Source organism: Mobula birostris, chromosome 21 (assembly GCF_030028105.1).
Source record: "Mobula birostris isolate sMobBir1 chromosome 21, sMobBir1.hap1, whole genome shotgun sequence".
Lineage (NCBI taxonomy): Eukaryota > Metazoa > Chordata > Chondrichthyes > Myliobatiformes > Myliobatidae > Mobula > Mobula birostris.
This window is the reverse complement of record NC_092390.1, coordinates 20,382,562-20,405,215: the sequence shown is the minus strand read 5'-3', so window position 1 is coordinate 20,405,215 and position 22,654 is coordinate 20,382,562. Positions and strand designations below refer to the sequence as shown.

Genomic DNA, 22,654 nt, shown 5'->3' with positions numbered 1-22,654 from the left:
TGACAGCATGCTTCACTGCTGTAATACTGTGACTTTATGACCAAACTACAGGGAGTTTTGATCCAGTCTACCTCATCACTCACCATATGACAAAACCACAAACCAATCAATCAGCCTGGTGAACTGTCCCTGCATTCCTTCTATTGCACTACATTCAGGAGGTGACCTCACCAAGCTGATATATAATTGGACAGAGGTATCTTTACTCTTGCTGTCAAGTCCACTTGCAAAGAAGCCCAACAGACCACATGCTTGCTGAACATGAATGCTAACTTTCAGTAATACATACACAATGACGCCTATATCCCACTGAATATGAACATATATAACCCATTTCATTTACAAAGTACCCCAGCTTTAAGCTTATTTCTCCTGAAGTGAGAAGACTCATTTTTTTCTACATTATATTAAATATGCCACATCCTTCTCCTGTCTATATTCACCTGAACTCTCTCCACCTTCCATACAGCTCACACTGCTATCCTTGCTTTGTCATTCCTTTGTCCACTCGCACAATTGATCTACTGGGCTCCTCATAATTGTATAAACATCTAGCAGGACACCCTTCAGCCTCCGGCACTCCAGTGAAACAATCCCAGTGTGGAAGAACTGAAATTCCTGTAAATCTATCTTCTGGTTCCCCTGTAACTACCTTTATTTAGTCATTTCCTCCAATCCCTATTGACTGACTAATTCTACAGTCCTTAATCTCAGGGAGATGTGAACACCTCATGGAATCAGTAACAATCCCTCCTGCACTGTTCTGCATTAGTTGGATCTGCTCAGACTCCAGCTCATCAACTCTGCACCGAGCTCCTCAACCTACTGACACTCACTTTAAATACAGGCGTCAGGCACCCCAATAATTTTCATTAGGTTGCAAATATAACAGGTGACATAAATTAACCACCTTGCCATACTTTTCTTAGAAAGTTTAATTTAGTAATTTCACTCTTCCACCATCACCCTCAGTGAAATTCCCGAACAATCTGTAGCCATTGCAATCGGAGACACTATCGCACCCGTCAGCACAAATGTTGTAGAGATTATTGTAGGATTATTTGTTTATTTAGAGATACAGTGCGGAATAGACCCTTCTGGCCCTTCGAGCCTTACTGACCAGCAATCCACCAACTTAACCCTAGCCTAATCACAGGATAATTTACAATGAGCAATGAACCTACTAACAGTAAGACTTTGGACTGTGGGAGGAAACCAGAGCACCTGAAGGAAACACATGCGCCCACAGGAAGGAACGTACAAACTTACTTACAGAGGGTGCCAGATTTGAACCCCAAGTTCCATTGCCCTGAACTGTCATTGCGCTAACCACAGCTTTCCCCACCTCCTGCTTTTGTCTTACCATTCCTTTCCAACTTCTGTTGAAGTTTCATGATCCCCCAAAACCGAGCAGAAGCTGGTTGAATGGAAGGGATAGTTCCTCACTATCAATAATAAGTAGTTGCAGAAACAGCATGAACTAATCGGTGCTATTCCTTACACTTCAGGCTTAGACCGTTCCCGTATCACTATCGTCACAAGCAGTATTCCATTCAGTCTGTAAGTCTACAACATCATCTCCTCATCTCTGTTCTAGAAGGACATCCTTCTATCCTGAGGCTTTGTTCTCTCATCCTAGAATCTCCCACTTTTGGGAACATCCTCTCCACATTCACTCTATCTAGGCCTTTCAATATTTGATGAGTTTCAATGAGATTCCCCTTCTTGCTTCTAAATTCCAGTAAGTACATGCCCAGAACCATTAAATGGTCCTCATATGTTAACCCTTTCATTCCTAGGATCATTCTCGTGAACCTTCTCTGGACACTCTCCAATGCCACCACATCTTTTCTTAGATAAAAGGCCAAAACCACTCACAATACACCAAAGGCGGTCTGACTTATGCCTTATAAAGCCTTAGCATTGCATTCTTGTTTTTATATTCTAGTCCTCGATATGAATGTTAACACTACATTTGCTTTCCTTATTACTGACTCAACATGCAAGTTAACCTTTAGGAAATTCTGCATTAGGGCTCCCAAGTCCCTTTGCGCCTCTGATTTCTGAATTCACCCCCTGCTTGGAAAATAGTATGCACTTTTATTCCTTCAACCAAAGCCCATGACCATACACTTCCCTGTTACAGAAGCATTTATAAAAATAGGTTCTGATAAAAGGTCTTCAGCCTGAAGTATCACTCCATTTCCCTTTCTACAGTTGCTGATGACTGAACCCAGCATTTAATATTTCTGTTTATATTATAGAAACATACATGGTCTTTAGTTTTACATAATAAGGCATAGAATACAAAAAAAAATTAGGAACGGCACACTAAACCTTAAAATAATACTGATTGTGATTCAGCTGCAGAGGTAAAAAGAGATTTTTGGGGTGATGCCAGGGATAAGGCATTGTAGTATTGCAGAAAAACTACAGAATTGAATCCTTTAAATTCATCACTAAAGGAGAAGCGAGCAGCATTGAAACAATATTAATACTTAAATACATGTCCTCATTATCCATCGCTAAATGTTCTCTTCTGAAAAATCAACTTCCAACACTCACAACACGCTGGAGAAATTTAGCATGCCATAATGAGGCTAAACTCAGGTTGGAGGAGCAACACCTCATATACCGTCTGGGTAGTCTCCAGCCCCTTAGTATGAACATAGAATTCTCCAACTTCCGGTAATTTCCTCCCCCTCCCTTCCCCTATCCCTATGTCACTCTGCCCCCTCCCCCGGCTGCCTATCACCTCCCTCATGGTTCCGTCTCCTTCTACTATCTGATTCCCACTCTTTGCTTCCTGTCTGCTAACCAACTCTCCACCCACACCAATACCTTACTCCCAATAAAGTGTGCTTTAAGCTTGCACACTAATCTCCTGTGTGGGACCTTGTCAAAAGCCTTTTGAAAATCCAAATATACCACATCCACTGGTTCTCCCCTATCCACTCTACTAGTTACATCCTCAAGAAATTCTATGAGATTCGTCAGACATGATTTTCCTTTCACAAATCCATGCTGACTTTGTCCGATCATTTCACCGCTTTCCAAATGTGCTGTTATCACATCCTTGATAACTGACTCCAGCAGTTTCCCCACCACTGACGTTAGGCTAACCGGTCTATAATTCCCCGGTTTCTCTCTCCCTCCTTTTTTAAAAAGTGGAGTTACATTAGCCACCTCCAATCCTCAGGAACTAGTCCAGAATCTAACGAGTTTTGAAAAATTATCACTAATGCATCCACTATTTCTTGGGCTACTTCCTTAAGCACCCTGGGATGCAGACCATCTGGCCCTGGGGATTTATCTGCCTTCAATCCCTTCAATTTACCTAACACCACTTCCCTACTAACATGTATTTCGCTCAGTTCCTCCATCTCACTGGACCCTCTGTCCCCTACTATTTCTGGAAGATTATTTATGTCCTCCTTAGTGAAGACAGAACCAAAGTAATTATTCAATTGGTCTGCCATGTCCTTGCTCCCCATAATCAATTCACCTGTTTCTGTCTGCAGGGGACCTACATTTGTCTTTACCAGTCTTTTCCTTTTTACATATCTATAAAAGCTTTTACAGTCCGTTTTTATGTTGCCTGCCAGTTTTCTCTCATAATCTTTTTTCCCCTTCCTAATTAAGCCCTTTGTCCTCCTCTGCTGAACTCTGAATTTCTCCCAGTCCTCAGGTGAGCCACTTTCTCTGGCTAATTTGTATGCTGCTTCTTTGGAATTGATACTATCCCTAATTTCTCTTGTCAGCCACGGGTGCACTACCTTCCTTGATTTATTCTTTTGCCAAACTGGGATGAACATTTGTTGCAGTTCATCCATGCAACCTTTAAATGCTTGCCATTGCATATCCACCGTCAATCCTTTAAGTGTCATTTGCCAGTCTATCTTAGCTAATTCACGTCTCATGCCTTCAAAGTTACCCCTCTTTAAGTTCAGAACCTTTGTTTCTGAATTAACTATGTCACTCTCCATCTTAATGAAGAATTCCACCATATTATGGTCACTCTTACCCAAGGGGCCTCTCACGACAAGATTGCTAATTAACCCTTCCTCATTGCTCAAACCCCAGTCCAGAATAGCCTGCTCTCTAGTTGGTTCCTCGACATGTTGGTTCAAAAAACCATCCCGCATACATTCCAAGAAATCCTCTTCCTCAGCACCTTTACCAATTTGGTTCACCCAATCTACATGTAGATTGAAGTCACCCATTATAACTGCTGTTCCTTTATTGCACACATTTCTAATTTCCTGTTTAATACCATCTCCGACCTCACTACTACCGTTAGGTGGCCTGTACACAACTCCCACCAGCGTCTTCTGCCCCTTAGTGTTACGCAGCTCTACCCATATCGATTCCACATCTTCCCGGCTTATGTCCTTCCTTTCTATTGCGTTAATCTCTTCTTTAACCAGCAACGCCACCCCACCTCCCCTTCCTTCATGTCTATCCCTCCTGAATATTGAATATCCCTGAACGTTGAGCTCCCATCCCTGGTCACCCTGGAGCCATGTCTCTGTGATCCCAACTATATCATAATCATTAATAACAATCTGCACTTTCAATTCATCCACCTTATTACAAATGCTCCTTGCATTGACACACAAAGCCTTCAGGCGCTCTTTTACAACTCTCTTAGCCCTTATACAATTATGCTGAAAAGTGGCCCTTTTTAACGCTTGCCCTGGATTTGTCGGCCTGCCACTTTTACTTTTCTCCATAGTACTTTTTGTTTCTACCCTCACTTTACACCCCTCTGTCTCTCTGCACTGGTTCCCATCCCCCTGTAGTGAACTAACCTCCTCACGTCTAGCCTCTTTAATTTGATTCCCACCCCCCAACCATTCTAGTTTAAAGTCACCTCAGTAGCCCCCGCTAATCTCCCTGCCAGGATATTGGTCCCCCTAGGATTCAAGTGCAACCCGTCCTTTTTGTACAGGTCACGCCTGCGCCAAAAGAGGTCCCAATGATCCAAAAACTTGAATCCCTGCCCCCTGCTCCAATCCCTCAGCCACGCATTTATCCTCCACCTCATCGCATTCCTACTCTCACTGTCGCGTGGCACACACACTATCTGATTGAAACGTATAAGATCCTAAAGGGATTGGACAGGCTAGATGCAGGAAGATTGTTCCCGATGTTGGGGAAGTCCAGAATGAGGGGTCACGGTTTGAGGATAGAGGGGAAGCCTTTTAGGACCGAGATTAGGAAAAACTTCTTCACACAGAGAGTGGTGAATCTGTGGAATTCTCTGCCACAGGAAACAGTTGAGGCCAGTTCATTGGCTATATTTAAGAGGGAGTTAGATGTGGCCCTTGTGGCTACGGGGGTCAGGGGGTATGGAGGGAAGGCTGGGGCGGTGTTCTGAGTTGGATGATCAGCCATGGTCATAATAAATGGCGGTGCAGGCTCGAAAGGCCGAATGGCCTACTCCTGCACCTATTTTCTATGTTTCTATGTTACTACCCATTATGTTTTCCCCTATTCCTTCTTCACCTTTCCTGCCTGTCACCTCCCTGCCTCCCTTCCCCCACCCCTTTATCTTTCCCCTGACTGGTTTTTCACCTGGAACCTACCAGCCTTCTCCTTCCCACCCTCCCCCCACCTTCTTTATAGGGCCTCTGCCCCTTCCCCCTACAGTCCTGACGAAGGGTTCCGGCCCGAAACATCGACCGATCTTTTCCACGGACGCTGCCCGACCTGCTGAGTTCCTCCAGCGTGTTGTGAGTGTCGCTTTGACCCCAGCATCTGCAGATTATTTTGTGTTTACAATTTACAACACTCCTCTCTCTATTTCAGTGGCCAATATTGCATCCACGCCACTGTGCTATTTTGATCCAGCAGACATGGTCGAAAGAATTAAAGCCTATTATATGGCATCGTTTTAAAAGCCTTTTAGAACTCCAAATATACAACATCACTGTACCACCTCTACAACCGTTTGCATCTACTGTACCAAAATACTCAACAGAGTTTGTAAAGCAACAGCGGGTAACAAACTAAGGTGTGGCAGCGAAAGGGGCTGAAAGTGAGTGCAAAGGTTGGGGCCCCAGCATTTTCCAACACTGACCAGCACGCTGAATCCCGTGTTCTGTTTAAACTTAGCAGCCTCACTACAATGTTTGCTTTAATGCCGAGCAATATCTAAAAAGAATGAACTAAATGCACGTGTTGGGTCGTTAACACCACTCAATAGTCTGGAAGACCAGGAGTTTTACTATAATGGGTTTGCTCCCTGGGAGCTGGCAAGGAAGTTCCGTTTGGTTCAATGGAAGGGACGGGCTAGATCGCTTTCTTTAGTCGTTCTCAGATGGGACTGCTATCTCACTAAGGCGCTGCAGAATCGTTGTAAGATGTGTTCTTTCCTATTCCTTTCCCCTTTCAATGAAGCTCGCCACACCATTCCTGTCGCTGGCTACAGCAGTGATATCTGTGACAGAATGGCCAGGCCCTTCTGAATACCAGCACCTCCTGGCATGCTACGGTAAACCCTCGTAAAGCCCGAACATAACGTATCCACCGGCTCACCCGTTACTGTTCCGACGTTACTATTTGCCAAGAAACTTACTACCATTTCCACAGTGATAAAACGGAGCTGTGGAGGCGCCAATCTGCTGTCAGCTGAATCGCGCCGAATAACCGGGGGTTACTTCACGGAGATCATTTCACTGAAACGAAGAAAAGGGAAACCCACGAAAGTAACTAACGAGGAACCCGCCCAAACGGCGTTTACACCTGAGGGCAGATAGCATTGACGAGTTGGGCCGAAGGGATTACGAGCTGGCTCACGACTCGATATGCCCCTGTGCACGACTCCGTGACTATCTCCACCCTCTGAAATCCAATCCGCCAGGTTAGCAAAATAAGAAATCATTAAGGAAGTCCTTGTTGAGGTGGAATTACAGAATGTGGTCTCTTCACTTTAAACAAAGACGGAAAGCGATTCCAAGAACTAAACACCCAGCAACCGAGGTTTAAACTAACCGGAGTGCGTGAAAGGAACGCCGACGATTCTGCAGAGATGCTAGAAATCTTGAGCAACGCACACAAAATGCTGGAGGAACTCAAGGGGTCAGGCAGCATCGATGGAGGGGAATAAACAGTCCATTTCGGGCCGAGACCCTTCATTGGGACTGGAAGTTGCTTCGGTCCACTTCTTTTCCAGTCCAAAAACGTCGACTGATTATTCCCCTCCATAGATACTTCCCGGCCAGTTGAGGCTGTCCAGCATTTTGAGTCTGTTGCTCACGCAGGGAGCAGCTCGCTCTCCGTCCTGGTCTACTCTCCCGTGAGGAGAGACCCTGCCGCCGCGCCCTTGTAGACGACGCGCAGCCAACCTTACCTGTCCAAGGCAATGGCAGTCATCGAGTAGATGCTGGCGAAGACGGCTGTGATGGGCAGAAAGTTCTGGAAGCGGCAGTAGTGTAGACCAAAGTACCAGTCATTGTGAACGGCATAGATGAAGTTGAAAGCGGTGTTGAAGGCAGCCATGGAAGCGTCCGCCGCCGCCAGGTTCACCAGAAAGTAGTTGGTGACAGTTCGCATTGTCCGGTGCGCCAGAATGATCCACACGACGATCACATTGCCGCACACCGCCGTCAGCACGATAACCGAGTAGGCGATTGCCCAGAGGCACACTTGCCATGTGGGCTGGACAAACACGTTGCCCAGGGTCTCATTGGTACAGGGAACGGTCTCATTCAGCTCGGCTTCCATGGCTCTTGCCTTTTCCCCCAGCCCGGGCGTTCGGACCCACCGGCGGGCAGCTTCAGTCGCGCACCACGCGCCGTCCGATCCCGGGAGTGAACGCCAGCCTACAGTTTACAAACGCTAATATTTCGACTATTTCCACAGAAACTCGTGGGCCAGCTCATAATGCCATCGTGGAGACAGAGCCCGCTATCCCGAATGCGGGAGAAACGCAGCTCCTGCAGAAAGCAGCCTGCAGTCCGCTAGCTGGAGAAAACCAACCCGCTCTCCCGGCACCTAAGGAAACCAGCCTGTTGTCCGGAGACCACGGTCATGAAACCGATGTCCCAGACCACTGTATCGGCTCACACTCTTTAGAGCCGCCAACTCCCCCGGCAGCTGGAACTTGCAGCAGACGCGGAGAATCAGCCCAGACTGCCGACGGAGCAGCCGACCTGCACGGGAGCTGGAGAGAAACTCTCTGCTGTGTGAGTAGTCGGCTGCAACCGGTGCACTGCCTCAACAGGTGCAGGACACACGCCTCGCTCCTCCAACACCGGAAAAGACCGGCGGACTCTCCCAACATGCGGAGAGACCAGCCCTATCCTCCAAACACCGGGAAAAAAAACCAACCCCTCTCCCCCTACAACCAGAAAGGACCGACCCACTCTCCTAACACCCAGGGAGACCAGTCCCACTCTCCCAACACCGGGAGAGACCAGCCTCACTAAAGACACAGCCAACTATCCGAGCAAACCACCAACACAAGGAGAGTCTGTCTGCAGAGACTGGAAATCTCAAAATGACGGAGGAACTCGGCAAGTAAGGCAGCATCCATGGAGAGCAATAAATCGACGATTTGGGCAGAGGCCTTTTGGACTTTTTTTCATCCTCACCTGGTCTCACCCATCACCTGACACGTTTGCACTCCTCACCCTGCCCTCACCACCTTATTCTGGCTCCTGACCTGCTGAGTTCTTCCAGCATTTTGTGTGTATTACTCAACTAGCCCAGGTTCCAGCTGAAGTTCAGTATGTGGAGGCTTTGGTTCAGAAGACGTTTGCCGGGATTAGAGGGTTGGTGCTATTAGACAACTTTGGATTGTTTTCTCACAAGTGTCAAAGGCTGAGTGGAAGGAACCCTGACAGAAGTTTACAAAGTTAAGAGGGGCAGAGATGGAGTAGATGGGCAGTACCTTTTACCTAGTGTAGGTGGGCAGAGCAAGCTTTTTACACAGAGAGTTGTGGGTGCCTGGAATGAGCTGTCATTGGTGGTAGTGGAGGCAGTTATGATAGTGGTGTCAGATGAACCTGCAGGGACTGGAGTGCCATTGTGTTCAGCTCAGACATGATGGGCCAAAGGGCCTGATCCTGGCTGTAGTCACTTTTGTCAGGACTTGGAGAAACCCAGTCCACTGTCCAGCCCAAAGACAGCAAGGCACTATGCCTAAATCTCAGAGGAACAAGAGAATGCCGTCTGGACCCAAAGTGAACCAATTCACTTTCCCACTGAGGCTTGTCCCACCATCCCAACTCCTGTAGAATTCTAGCTTAATATTCCAGCTTTGGGAAACATCTAGCCCCCTATTCTGACTCTTGAAGAGACTCAGCCCCCTATCCCAGCAAATGGGTAGGCTTTGGTCACCATCCCAGTAGCCGGGGAGGCTAACAACTATCCCAGCGGCTGTGATGACCCACAAATCTCCTCCAGCAGCTTCTAAGTCACCATCCAATCGCCTCACATCTGGAACTGAAATTGGAATCGGTTTATTATTGTCACGTGTACCGAGGTACAGTGAAAAGCTTGCCTTGCGTACTGTTCATGCAGGTCAATTCCAAGCACAGTGCATTGGGTAGTACAAGGAAAAACAATAACAGAATGCGTAATGAAGTGTGACAGCTACAGAGAAAGTGCAGTGCACATAGACAGTGTGGTGCAAGATCATAACGAGATAGGTTGTGAGGTTAAGAGTTCATCTTACGGTACCAGGGAACATTCAGTAGTCTGGTAAAAGCTGTTGACTCTGGTGGTACATGTCTTCAGGTTTTTACATCTACTGCTTGATGGGAGGAGGAAGGAGAGAGAATGTTCAGGGTGGGTGGGGTCTTTAATGCTGGCTACTTTCTGAAGTAGCAAGAATTATAGGCAAAGTCTATGGAGGGGAGTCTGGTTCCCGTGATGTGCTGAGCCTTATATCATTCTGCTAGCTATTCCCACTATCTAATTGTAACATGATTATTTTATCATTATTTTCCATCTTTCAAGCCAATCCCATCCATTACGTTAACCTATTAGTATTTTGTAGCATTTCTGTGTCTTTTGCAGTCACGGGCAGAGCATTTGCCACATTAAACCAGTATGACGTTCAGAAAGGATAGTTTCTATGGTGCATTGATACAAATTGGTAAAGATCAATATTGATGATGTACCGTATTTCTTTAACCTCAAGGGAGAAGAGGCATTGGTGAACTTTCTTGGCCATGGTGTCTATGTTGTTGAACCAAGACAGGCTAGGGTAACGTTCACCTCTCACAACCTCAGTACTGTTAACAGAAGTAAACTCGTGTGCACCACACCCCTTCCTGAAGTCAATAATCAGCTCTTTCATTTAGGAAAAGGTTGTTGTCATGACACCATCTCCTATCTCCTCAATCTCCTTCTTGTACTCCGCTTTATCATTATTTGAGATACAGTTATCTCAAATACTCTCATGCTGTCACCTGCAAACTCGTGGACGGAGTTAGAGCCGAATCTGGCCACACACTCATGAGTGTACAGAGAGTGGAGTAGGGGGCTGAGGACACATCCTTGTGGAGCACCAGTGTTTAGAATAATCGGGGCAGAAGTGTTGCTGCCTATTATACTGATAGAGGTCAGTTGGTCAGGAAGTTGAGGGTCCATATGCAGAGAAAGGTGTTGATTCCCCGGTCTCAGAATTTGGTGATGAGTTTGCTTGTATTTAGTATTGAAGGCTGATCTGTAGTCTATAAAAAATAATCTATCTTTACTGTCTAAATGCTCTAGTGTAGGGCTAGGGAAATGGTGTTCGCTATAGACCTTTCTCAGGGTAGATAAGACCATAAGATATAGGAGCAGAAGTAGGCCATTCGGCCCATTGAATCTGCTCTGCCATTCTATCATGGGCTGATCCAATTTTTCCAGTCATCCCCACTCCCCTGCCTTCTCCTCATACCTTTAATGCCCTGGCCAATCAAGAACTTGTCTATCTCTGCCTTAAATACACCCAATGACTTAGCCTCCACAGCCACTCATAGCAACAACTTCCACAGATTTACCACCCTCTGACTAAAGTAATTTCTCCACATCTCTGTTCTAAGTGGACATCCTTCAATCCTGCAGTTGTACCCTCTTGTCCTAGACTCTCCTACCATGGGAAATAACTTTGCCATATCTAATCTGTTAAGGTCTTTCAACATTTGGAATGTTTAGGTGAGATCCCCCTTCATTCTCCTGAACTCCAGGAATACAGTCCAAGAGCTGCCAGACATTCCTCATACGGTAACAGTAACCCTTTCATTCCTGTATATTGCTGTGAGCCCGGGTTGTCTGGGAGGCTGGAGTTAATGTGCACCATGACCAGCATCTCGAAGCACTTCATGATGGTGGATATCAGAGCCACTATGCAGTACTGATTAAAGCATGTTACCTTTTTTCCCCATGGTACCAGAATGATAATAGTCTTCTTAAAGCAGGTGTGAACCTCAGATTGAAGCAGGCTGAGGTTCAAAATGCCTGCAAATATCCCCTGCCAGCTGGCCTGCACAGGATTCAATGACATGGCTAGGGACACCACCCAGGTCAAATACTGCCCATGGGTTCACTCTCTGGAAGACTGACCTGCAATGGTGACTGTGGGTTCAGCTTCATTGAAGGCTGTCAGGTTGGGTGATGACATTCCAGTCCCATTATGAAGAGTCCAAGCCAGGATTCCAGACCTCAGGAGACTTACCACATGATCTTAGGGCCCACACAGTCTCACAGTTGGTCAAATCCATCACCACCTGAGCGGGTTTAGGAAATGTGCCCTGCACTTGGGGAGACCAAATCTATTAGGATGTATTCTGCAATAAGGCAAATATTAACTTCAACACAGGGAGTCTCTCTCCGGAGTGACTCCAAATACCGTCAGCTTGTGTGTGCCAAATAAATATTTAGTATTACCGGCTGCGTGTCTCTCCAGTAACTTTCATTGACAATCGCAACACAATCCCTCATTGCACCACTTAAGGAGATGGAACACCCAGAGATACCGAACACAGCGTCATAGAACCCAGCACTCAAGGAGATCCAGCTCATTGTGCTAAGCTCTTGGGGAGCTCGCCCAACACACAAAGAAGTCTGAATCACCTTCCCAAAATGGGAGACACCCAGCCCAGATTTTAACACTCACTGACATTCTAGAGCAATTTACAGTGGTCATTCAACCTACGTCTTTGGGCTGTGGTGTGAATCAAAGAACCTAGAGAAAGCCCACGCAGTCACGAGGAGAATGTGCGAACTGTCCCAGTCACAGAGAGACCTTGCTCACTATATCAGCAAGAGGAGGTGTGGGGGGGAGGTGTGTGGAAGATTTTGACCACTAATCCTGCACTTAGGAAGGCCTATTCCACAGCACACCTTCCTGCACAATTTCTGATATTTTGTAATATATATTCTTTTTACTCTATCTGCCATGTTTATAAATTGACAATATCAGCTTTGCTCCTCATCATACCAAATAGGCATCATCTATTTGCATCAATAGATTCCATGGGTATCACCTATTAGTAGCCCCATTCATGCCACTCCAGACTTTTTCAAGCCCTGCCAATATGTTTACAACACAATATCAGTACAACTATAACTTTATTTGCTGCTCGGCAGGTGTGGAGAAATATTGCCAACATCTGAAGTAATCTGATTGCAGGAGAAAGACAAATGAAATTCAAACAAATCTGCCACTGGAATGCAATTCCTCAGGGCCCAATACAGAAACAATGTAACATTAATGCTGGCAGCATAGTTACTCAGCCAGCAAAAACCTCTTCAATGTAAAAGAACTTTTAGATAGATAGAACAGTGGTAAATATAAATCATTCTGTGTAAGAATGAAGATGAAGAATGTGCCATAACCAAAATTATTTTGAGCTGCAAGATGAAAAGTGGGATGGCCCATCAGCCCTTCCTTTCACTGCATGAAAACGTTGGGCTAAATGGTCACTTTCTGCTCCTTAAATATACTAATTTTATAGGTTTTAGTTTATGCTTTTATCAGTAATACAATAGTTTTAGTTTCTTAGTGTTTATTGGTAATACAATAGCTTTAGGAATGGCAGTAATACTGGAACAAACCTATTGACAACTATTTCAGAATCACTTACAAAATGTTACAAAATATTAATAGGTTAATTTAATGGACAGGACTGGTTAAAAGTTGGAAAATAGTGGTCAAGAATAATTATGTCACAATTAGATAGCTATCAGAATGATATAAGGATCAGTTTCTAACCTATGACAGATAATGGACTGAATGTAAAATAATAAAGCAATTTGATGACAGAATATGAGGTGTGGCTTAGCCGCAGATTCAGTGTTGGGCAGGGTAGGTTGAGATGGAGTGGAGGAGTGAAGGGAAGAATAGAAACAATTGCTGAAGAAATTCAAAATTAAGATGGACACTCATGCACAAAGTCAATGGAAATGCCAGCGGTCATGGAAAGCAGGGTTGATGGAGACTTTCAGCTGTGATCCATACTGAGGTGAAACTAACAAGAAGTTCATATTCTCATGTAAAGAATTTTCTCGCCTGTACTCTCCAAAACAGAATGAGCCAACCCCTCCTCACATTCCAATGTTTCATTCATTTATTTAAGTCAGGACTGTAAGCTAAACATGTCAGGATAAGCACCAGTGTTCTTAATGTTTGAACAGACCTGAAAGCTGAATGGCTTTCTCCTGTGTTGTTATGATTTACTGATACATATGAGGCAAAGTACTCATTAATCACCATTAATAAGTCTTAAAATATCTATTTTACTTAATCTTCAGTAACATCTTATCATCATGCAGAAATAATCAGAAACACTTTGCTTCCACGTCTACTACCCATTGAACTCCCAGTCTCAGGAGATACAGAAATACATTCTAATCTTATGTGCTGCACAAGATCCATATCAGTCTACTCACCACTTGTCCATGGGTCCATCTAAATACAGTGGATTCCAGTTAACTTGGCCATCGTTTAATTGGGGCAGCTGCTTATTTTGGATAACTCTTAAAGAACAAATACAATTGAGAAAATTTCCGGGATTCCCTTCCTTAATTTGGGTCGCCATGCCGCTTAATTGGGAGAGGACAAGTTACTGCTGAACAGGTTCTAACTAGTGTCAGTGGTGCACACCTGTATGGCCATCGACACTGCCGCGTGCTTAAAGTTTTTAAATAGCACCAGTTGTGTGTGTTTGTGTTCAAAAAGCAGTGATTTTGTCACTGATAGTGGGTGAAAAATAAGAACTGTTTTGGTCACTGAGGTTTCAAGCATTCAGGCTTGGAGATATCACAAGCCCCGAGCAAAAATGAAATGATTTCACTACTTCAACAAGTTAGGAACTACAAAGGATTTGAAGGTATAGACAATCATCTTCAATGTTACAATAAAAATGAAGATTTGGAGGATGCAATCATCAAAAACATTGTATGAAAGCAGTTGACTATCTGCACTAGGTGCCTGTACTGATTTTGTTCATCTACAGTCAGTCAAAAGAATGCAGCAGCATACACTGGATAAATTCCTCCATTGATAATTATTAGGAACTAATACACGGTTTTATAGTACTATAGTACTATTGGTTCTGTTCTAATTTGTTCTGTATTTTATTTACATACATCTTGCGTCACTCAGTTTGTCTTCTTTATATCTTTTTAACTATTTCTATGAAACTTTGGCTAATTGGCACAGCTGCTTAATTGGGCCAAAATATACTGGTCCCGATGTGTCCTAATTAACTGGAACCCACTGTAATGCTTAAATGTCAGTATTCTAACTTCCACTTCTCACTGTAAACCTCTGCCCCCTAGTGGTGTGACATTTTCATCCTGGGGAGAAACTCTGTCTGTACCTATCTATCTGTGCTGCCACCTTCAGGGTTTCTCAAACCTGTACACCAAGTTCCTTTTTATTAGTCCACTCAAAGTGCATCACCTCACCATTATCATGATTGAATTCCATTTCCTGAAATCTTCAGCATACCTCCATCATTATAGAAGTAGTCTGCAGCAACTTCATTTAACTCATCAATGGTTCTGATGAAGAATCATTGACAGAAAATTTTAACTGCTTCTCTCTCCACGTATGCTCTCCCATCTACCGAGCATCTCCAGCATTTTTTGTTTTATTATCACAGCTGGATGTCAGATATCAGAATGACTGGGCCACTTTTAAGATGGTCTTTGAGCCTTGCTCAATGGATACCAAAGTCAAAGCACTCCACACTAGGTGTCAAACCTTGTAACAGGGAAAGTTGTTAGTGCTGTTGGCTGTCAAATAACCCAGCCCCAGAATATCATTTTGACATTTTCTCAGGGCAGAGATCTAAATACCATGCTTCTAGCCAGCGTCTGTCACTGAAGTCACCTGTGCCTCCAATCTAAATACCACGACAACAAGGGCAAGTCAAAAGCTGACAATCCTTATATAAGAAACAAGAGAAAATCTGCAGATGCTGGAAATCTGAGCAACACATACAAAATGCAGGAGAAACTCAGCAGACCAGGCAGCATCTTAGAAATGAGTAGAGTTGATATTTCAGCCCAAAATGTCGACTGTACTCTTTTCTTAGATGCTGCCTGGCCTGCTGAGTTCTTCAAGTATTTTGTGCGTGTTGCTTGAATAAGAGATCTTTCCTCATAAGATAAACCTCTCATCCCTGAAATCACTATAAAGAATCTTGCCTGCACAACCTCCAAGGTAAATATCTTATTTCATAAATATGTTATTTCATACCAAACCTACATGGAGTATTATGTGTGATATGAACAAGGTCCTGTACATTTAAAGCAAGACTTCCCTCCTTTTGACCCTCTTATATTAAAAATAAACAATTCATTTTTTTTAGATTATGAAGACACACAGTCCTCTTTTATTGTCAATTAGTAATGCATGCATTAAGAAATGATACAATATTTCCTCTGGTGTGATATCACAAAACACAGGACAGACCAAGACTGAAAAAACTAACAAAACCACATAATTGTAACGTATAGTTACAACAGTGCAACAATACCATAACTTGATGAAGAACAGTCCATGGCACAGTAAAAAGTTCAAAGTCTCTCAAATGTCCCACATCTCACGCAGACGGGAGAAGGAAGAAAAACTCTCCCTGCCATGCCTGACCTCAGTCCGACTCCGAGTCATCCGAAAACTTCGAACCTCCAATCAGCTCTCTGACACCGAGTACCGAGCACCATCTCTGTCCGAACGATTCGACCTGAATCTTGGTCACCAACAGCAGGCAAAGCCGGGGATTTTGAGGCCTTCCCTCCGGAAGGATTCTCGATCGCGCAGTAACAACAGCAGCGAACCTGCGTTTCAGAAATTTCTCCAGATGTTCCTCTGTGCTTTCACATCTGTCTCCATCAAATCAGAATTGTCCATGGTCGCTATTTGGTTTTCCATATCTATTCCATATCTGCAAACTATGTACCTAAGCCTTTGTAAATGGATGGCAGCTCTCTCTGAACATTAGTGTTTATTAGTCTCCTACTATTTGCTTAACTTCCATTTTGCTTGGCTCCGTGATGCTTCACTCAGAAAAGTAGTGACAAGGGTGTCCAATCTCATTGCATCTCTGTGATTGAACTCAAACTGGACACACCTGAAGCTGTGATAGAACAAAAGACCCCAATGGAAAATCCTGGCAATTCTGGACAATGTTTCTCACCCTCTGAATACCACCCTGGCTGACAGAGGGGCACTTTTAGTAACAGACTAAGACAACTGCGCTGCTCCAAAGAGCGATATATGAGGTCATTAGGCTCTATAATAAGTCAACCTATAGCTGGGGAAGTGATGACCCCTTTCTGTTAGACTGTTTGAGGTAACTTATTTTTTATTCTTTCTTGCTTCTCTTCTAATAATTGTATATCTGTGCACTTGTAATGCTACTGTGACACTGCAGTTTCCTTTAGGATCAATAAAGTATCTATCTATCTTTTCTATTGGCTGAGGATGGGCTGTTTGAGCAGTAATGAGATAGGCTGGATTTGTCTTGCTTCTTCTGGGGACGGATCATACCTGGAATTTTTTTCTAATTGTCAAGAACATTCCAGTGTTGCAATTATACTGGGAGAGGTTGGCCAGAGAGCCAACTTGGAGCTCGGTTCCTCGGTACTACAGTTGGGATATGGTCTGATCTCATAGACTTTGCTGAAACTAGTGCTTACATGTGTTTTTGATATTAGATGGTGTAAATGGAATTGCTTGTACCAGCTACTATGAAAGTGAGATCTTGGTAGGGGGGTGAGCTGGGTCTTCCACTCAGCAGTTCTATTCTTGCCAGTGACTTGTTTTGCTACTTACCTGCTTAGCCTTGCCAGATTTGAGGAACAGAGAACCACAGAACAGTAGAGCACAGGAGCGGGCACTTCAACACATCGATTCTGTGATGACCACAGCACCACTCTCATTAATCCCTTCTGGCTGCACATGGTCCATATTCCTCCATTACCTGTTCATGCGTTTGTCTAATTGCCTTTTTAAAGTTGTTATTGTATCTGCTTCATCTGGCAGAGTGTTCTAGGCACCCGCCACTCTCTGGGTACAAAAACTCGCCTTGCAAGTCTCCTCTAACTTTCTTCCTGCTCACCCTAAACTCTAGAATTTGATATTTCCACACTTGGAAAATCTACCCCGTCTATACCACTTGCAATCATATATACTATTATCAATCACTCCTCAGCCTCCAATGGTCCAGGAAAGGCAATGGAAGTTTGTCTAGTCTCTCATTATAGCTAATGCATTCCAATCCAGGCAGCATCCTGGTGGACCTCTTCTGCATCTTCTCCAAAATCTTCACATTCCACTCTACTGTGCTGACCAGAACTGCACACAATATTGTTCCGAAGAGTCTGGCTATTTACTGTATATGTTCCTATTGTGTTTGACTAGCTAAAATGTATCACCTCACACCTATCTGGATTAAACTCTATCTGCCATTGAACATATACCCTTTATGTGTGGTGGTGGTAGTGCTGGCATCCGTTAGTCTCGCAAGACTATGGATCTGTGCCTGGAAGGTCTTGCTTCAGTCTGTGTTAGAGCAGCGTCTGTTGTGGCTGTAGAGGCCCAGACGGGAGTGACAGTCTCGGCTGCAGCGACTGCCCTTGAAGGCGCTGTCCTCCAGTGTTGTCTTGGTGCTGTTTTTCCGATGAGTGAGCTTTTCTTCAGCAGCAAGCCTCAGCTTCTCTTCTCCTCTTTTTAGACCTCTGCGTAGTTCCAGCCTCCTGTGAGAGCGATCGCTTGCGATGTCCTCCCACCTCTCAACATTCGTTTTCAGTGACTTCATGTCTCTCTTGCAAACGTCTTTGAAATGAAGATGGGGCTGCCCTTGTGCTCTCTTGCCGGAGGCCAGTTCCCCGTACAGCAAGTCTTTCGGGATCCTTCCATCTGACAGGCGGTGTACGTGGCCCAGCCAGCGGAGACAGCGTTGTTGGAGCAGGGTGGAGAGGCTGGGGATCTGGGCACGAGCCAGGACCTCATTGTTGGTGACTCGGTCAGTCCACGTGATGTCCAGGATGTGTCTCAGGCTGCGAAGGTGGAAGGCGTTGAGACGCCACTCTTGTCTGTAGTAGAGGCTCCAGGTCTTTTTGTGTATATAAATAATAAATGGAAGATGGGGATTGATACAGACAAATGTAGATTGCTGTGTGTGATTGGGTTTTTGAGCAAGTGAAGATTATTGATGAGGATAGGGCAGGGAGTGTTGTATACACGGACATTATTAAAGCCTCTGATTGTGTCCCTTGTAGTAGGCTGATAAAAAAGATCAAGGCACCTGTGCTCTACGATCACTTGCTAGATTGGATTCAAAACTATCATCCATAGAAGCCAGAGGGGTGTTATTGTGACTGGAAGGCTGGAATCAGTGGTGTTCCACAGGATGCATTTCTGGGATCTCTGCTGTTCATGACATAGAGTATATGAAGTTCTAGGTGGGCTGATTAGTAGGTTTTGCAGATGGCAGAGTTGTGGATAGTGATGAAGGTTATCAATCAATAGAGCAAGATACAGATCAGTTTAAATCTGAGCAGAAAAATTGCACCTGGAGTTTACTCCAGACACTTTATTCAGCTAAATGCAAGAGGAAAATGCACAGTAAATGGCGGGACCCTTTGGGCACTGATGTACAGAGGAATCTTGGCAAGCAAGTCCATAGGTTCAGAAAGTGACAGCACAAGTAGATCAGGTGATACGAAAGGCATATGGCACATGGCATACTTGCCTTCATCCATCAGGACACCGAATAGAAAAGTTGGCAAGTCCTGTTGCAGCTGTATAAAACTTTGGTTAGGTCACATTGGGAGTATCTCACCATGATGTATGTCATTCTACTTGGTGAAACCCAACCTAAAGCACTAATTATGGCCCTCGCCCACTTCCGTGCATTAAATCACTCACTTGTTCTAGCGTGAACTACCCTTTCCTTAGGTAACATCTTGCTTCTAAAAATATGCATAAAATTCTTTGGAATTCTCCCTAATCCTACTTGCCAAGGACATTTCATGGCCCCTTTTAGCCATCCTAATTCTTTGTTCAAGTTCAATCCTGGTTTATTCATATTCTTCAAGATCTTGTCTGACTTCAGCTTCCTAAACCCTACATACACTTCCCTTTATCGTTTTGACTAAACTGACAATATCGTTTGTTACCCATGGTTCCCAATCCTTGCTGTCCTCATCTATCAGCCTTATAGGTATATACTTATCCTGAAATCTAACCAACTAGCTTTTAAAAGGCTCCTACATATCAGATGTGGATTTACCCACAAACAGCCACTGCCAATCTACTGCTGAATACTGTTGCCATTAGCTTTCCCAAAACTGGCACATTCACCTGAGGACCAGTTTTTATCCACTTAGGTTAGGCCTCATTTGGAGTATAGTGTGCAGTTCTGATTACTGCATTAAAGCAAGGATGTGGAGTCTAAAAGAGATTCACCAAGGTGTTGCCTGAGCTACTGTATGAGGAGAGGTGAAGACAAATGTGGACTGTTTTCACTGGAGCATAGGAGCCTGAGGGGTGACCTGATAGGAAGGTGGAAATTTCAAGTATTGATGGCCATGTTCAAGGTGAGAACAGGAAAATTTAACTAAGATTTATGAGGTAAATCTTATTTACACTGAGGGTGGTAAGTCCCAGAATGTGCTGCCAGAGGAGGTGACAAAAGCAGGCTCAATAACAAACTTTAAGAGGCACTTAGGCAGACAAAAAAATGAAGGGATAGAGAGAAAGTGAAGACTGACAGAATTAAGGTTGGCACAAACACCAAGAGCCAAAGATCCTGTTCATTTTCAGTACTGTTTTATGTTAAGGTGATGAAAAGGCATAGCATAGAACACAGAGCAGCAGTCCCCGACCACTGGGCTGCGGACCGGTACCGGGCCGCAAGGAAACGATATGATTTGGCGATATGAGTCAGCTGCACCTTTCCTCATTCCCTGTCACACCCACTGTTGAGCTTGAATGCACGCGAGGTCATTACCTGCGCGTCATCCATGTCAGCACGGGAAGGAGATCAACTCCTCGAGCTTGCAAGTGACGGTGGGCTGAAAAGTATGTTTGACATAACATCTCTGCCAGCATTCTAGATCAAAGTCAAGGCTGAATATCCTGAGATAGCCACGAAAGCGCTGAAAATGTTGCTTCCAGTTCCAACGTATCTCTGCAATGAATGCAACGAAAACTAAATTGCGGAATAGACTGGACATAAGGAACCCCCTTCGAGTCTCGCTGTCTCCCATCACCCCTCGATGGGACCGTCTTGTTGTAGGAAAACAAGCCCAGGGCTCCCACTGATTCAGCGATATTGGTGTGTTGCAATGATTTTATGTGTTCATACGGGGAAAATATGTGCTGTGTATTTAATATCCAGACGTTACTTAAAACGTTAAGATGCTATTGACTTATATAACCATATAACAATTACAGCACAGAAACAGGCGATCTCGGCCCTTCTAGTCCGTGCCGAACGCTACTCTCACCTAGTCCCACCGACCTGCACTCAGCCCATAACCCTCATTCCTTTCCTGTCCATATACCTATCCAATTTTTCTTTAAATGATAATATGGAACTTGCCTCTACCACTTCTACTGCAAGTTCATTCAACACTTACTTCAAGCTCTCCTGTCCTCCCCAGTAATTGACATCACTATATTCATGCGAGGAAAATATGCACTGTGTGTTTAATTTTAAATTCGTTAGATAAACCCTTTTAGAAACGAAATTGAGCGTATTAGCCACTTATCACCTATATTCCAGTCATGATTAACACTCCCCCCACCCCCGAACAGAATCACCAAAAGCGATTTGTAGAAAAAAATCAATACGTACACGCATGCGCACTGGTGCCTGTGCAAGACTTCATGGTCATTCTAGTCTTTTCAGGGTAAACACAACGTATTTGACTGCTACTCTTGCCCTCCGCGCACCCCCCACCCCCCCGCCCGCCGGCCGGCCAGTCGGCAAGAATATTGTCAATAATAAACCAGTCCGCAGTGCAAAAAAGGTTGGGGACTCCTGCCATAGACACAGTAGGTCAAAGGGCCTGCTCCTACTATCATATGACTAGGAACTCTTTTAAGATGAGTATAGATGGTTATTGATAGTTCCTTCCTAGCATGTCGTATCAGACAGTCAGCCATTCTTGTCTGGCGCGTAGTGTCGGGATTGATCTCCTTCCGGATTAACCAGGTCACGATATGAACGTTCCTGACTTGACCCTTGTTTTTTTATGAGGTTGAGTGGCTAGCTTGACGATCAACCCGGCACAGATGGAAAGTGGGCTCGGGGGGGGGGCGGGGGCGGGTGGTGGCCCGACTTGGATTCGAACTTGGGAGCCTTCGCTCCGAAGTCCAGTGCTGATGCCATTGCGCTACCAGCCAGCCGTTATTGATAGTTGCCATAGACACAGTGGGTCAAAGGACCTGCTTCTAGTGTCATATGACTAGAAACTCTTTAAGATGAAGCTGAACATAGCTGCAGAATTTCCCGCCCTTTCTTTTACACTCACATTGGATCCACTATCATTGTGAATGAGGATATCCTTTGAATATCCTCCTTGCTTTCATTTGTGACTGGATATGGCAGACTGCAGAACTTTGGACCGATCCTCAGACTGTGATCGATCTACTTTTGTAGTTAGGCATGAATTGGCCTTATATTGCAGCTGCCCCAGATCGGCTACTCGTTACTGGTCACAGTGGATGCTGACGTACCCCCTAAACCAGACCAAGAACTCAACTGGACATGTACAACTCAGAGGCCGGCTATCCTGTGCAAGTGACTCATCTCCTGACAAAGCAAAGCTTCTCACCTCTATAAGGGACATCAGGAGGGTGATAGAACACTCTTCATTCAATCGGATTGCTGCAGCTGCAACAACATTCAAACAAGTCAAGTACACTTAGGCTAAAGAAGCCCATTTGATTGGTACCCAGCAATGACCCTTTCTATCAAAGGTACACCATCTGAGTGTGTGCCACCTATAAAATACACAATAAGTGCTGACCTAGGTTGCTCTGAGAAAACCTCCAAAACTTGCAGCCTCCTTAACACTAGAGTAGGCTAAAAGGTCAGCACAGTATTGTGGGCTGAAGGGCCTGTACTGCGTTCTATTGTATATTCTACAGTATGTTCTATAAAACACAAGGGCAGCTGGTGGATCGGAGTGTCAT

At 44.6% G+C, this 22,654-nt stretch overlaps 1 protein-coding gene across 1 annotated transcript in view; it reads right to left on the bottom strand.

Annotated features, from left to right (window-relative positions):
- tacr2 (tachykinin receptor 2) overlaps positions 1-7,728 on the bottom strand; it is a 70,414-nt gene extending 62,686 nt beyond the window's left edge. Inside the window, exon 1 of the mRNA XM_072239705.1 lies at positions 7,355-7,728. Coding sequence (XP_072095806.1) covers positions 7,355-7,728 — 374 coding nt within the window. The remainder of the gene's footprint in view (positions 1-7,354) is intronic.
- Positions 7,729-22,654: the final 14,926 nt, after the last annotated feature.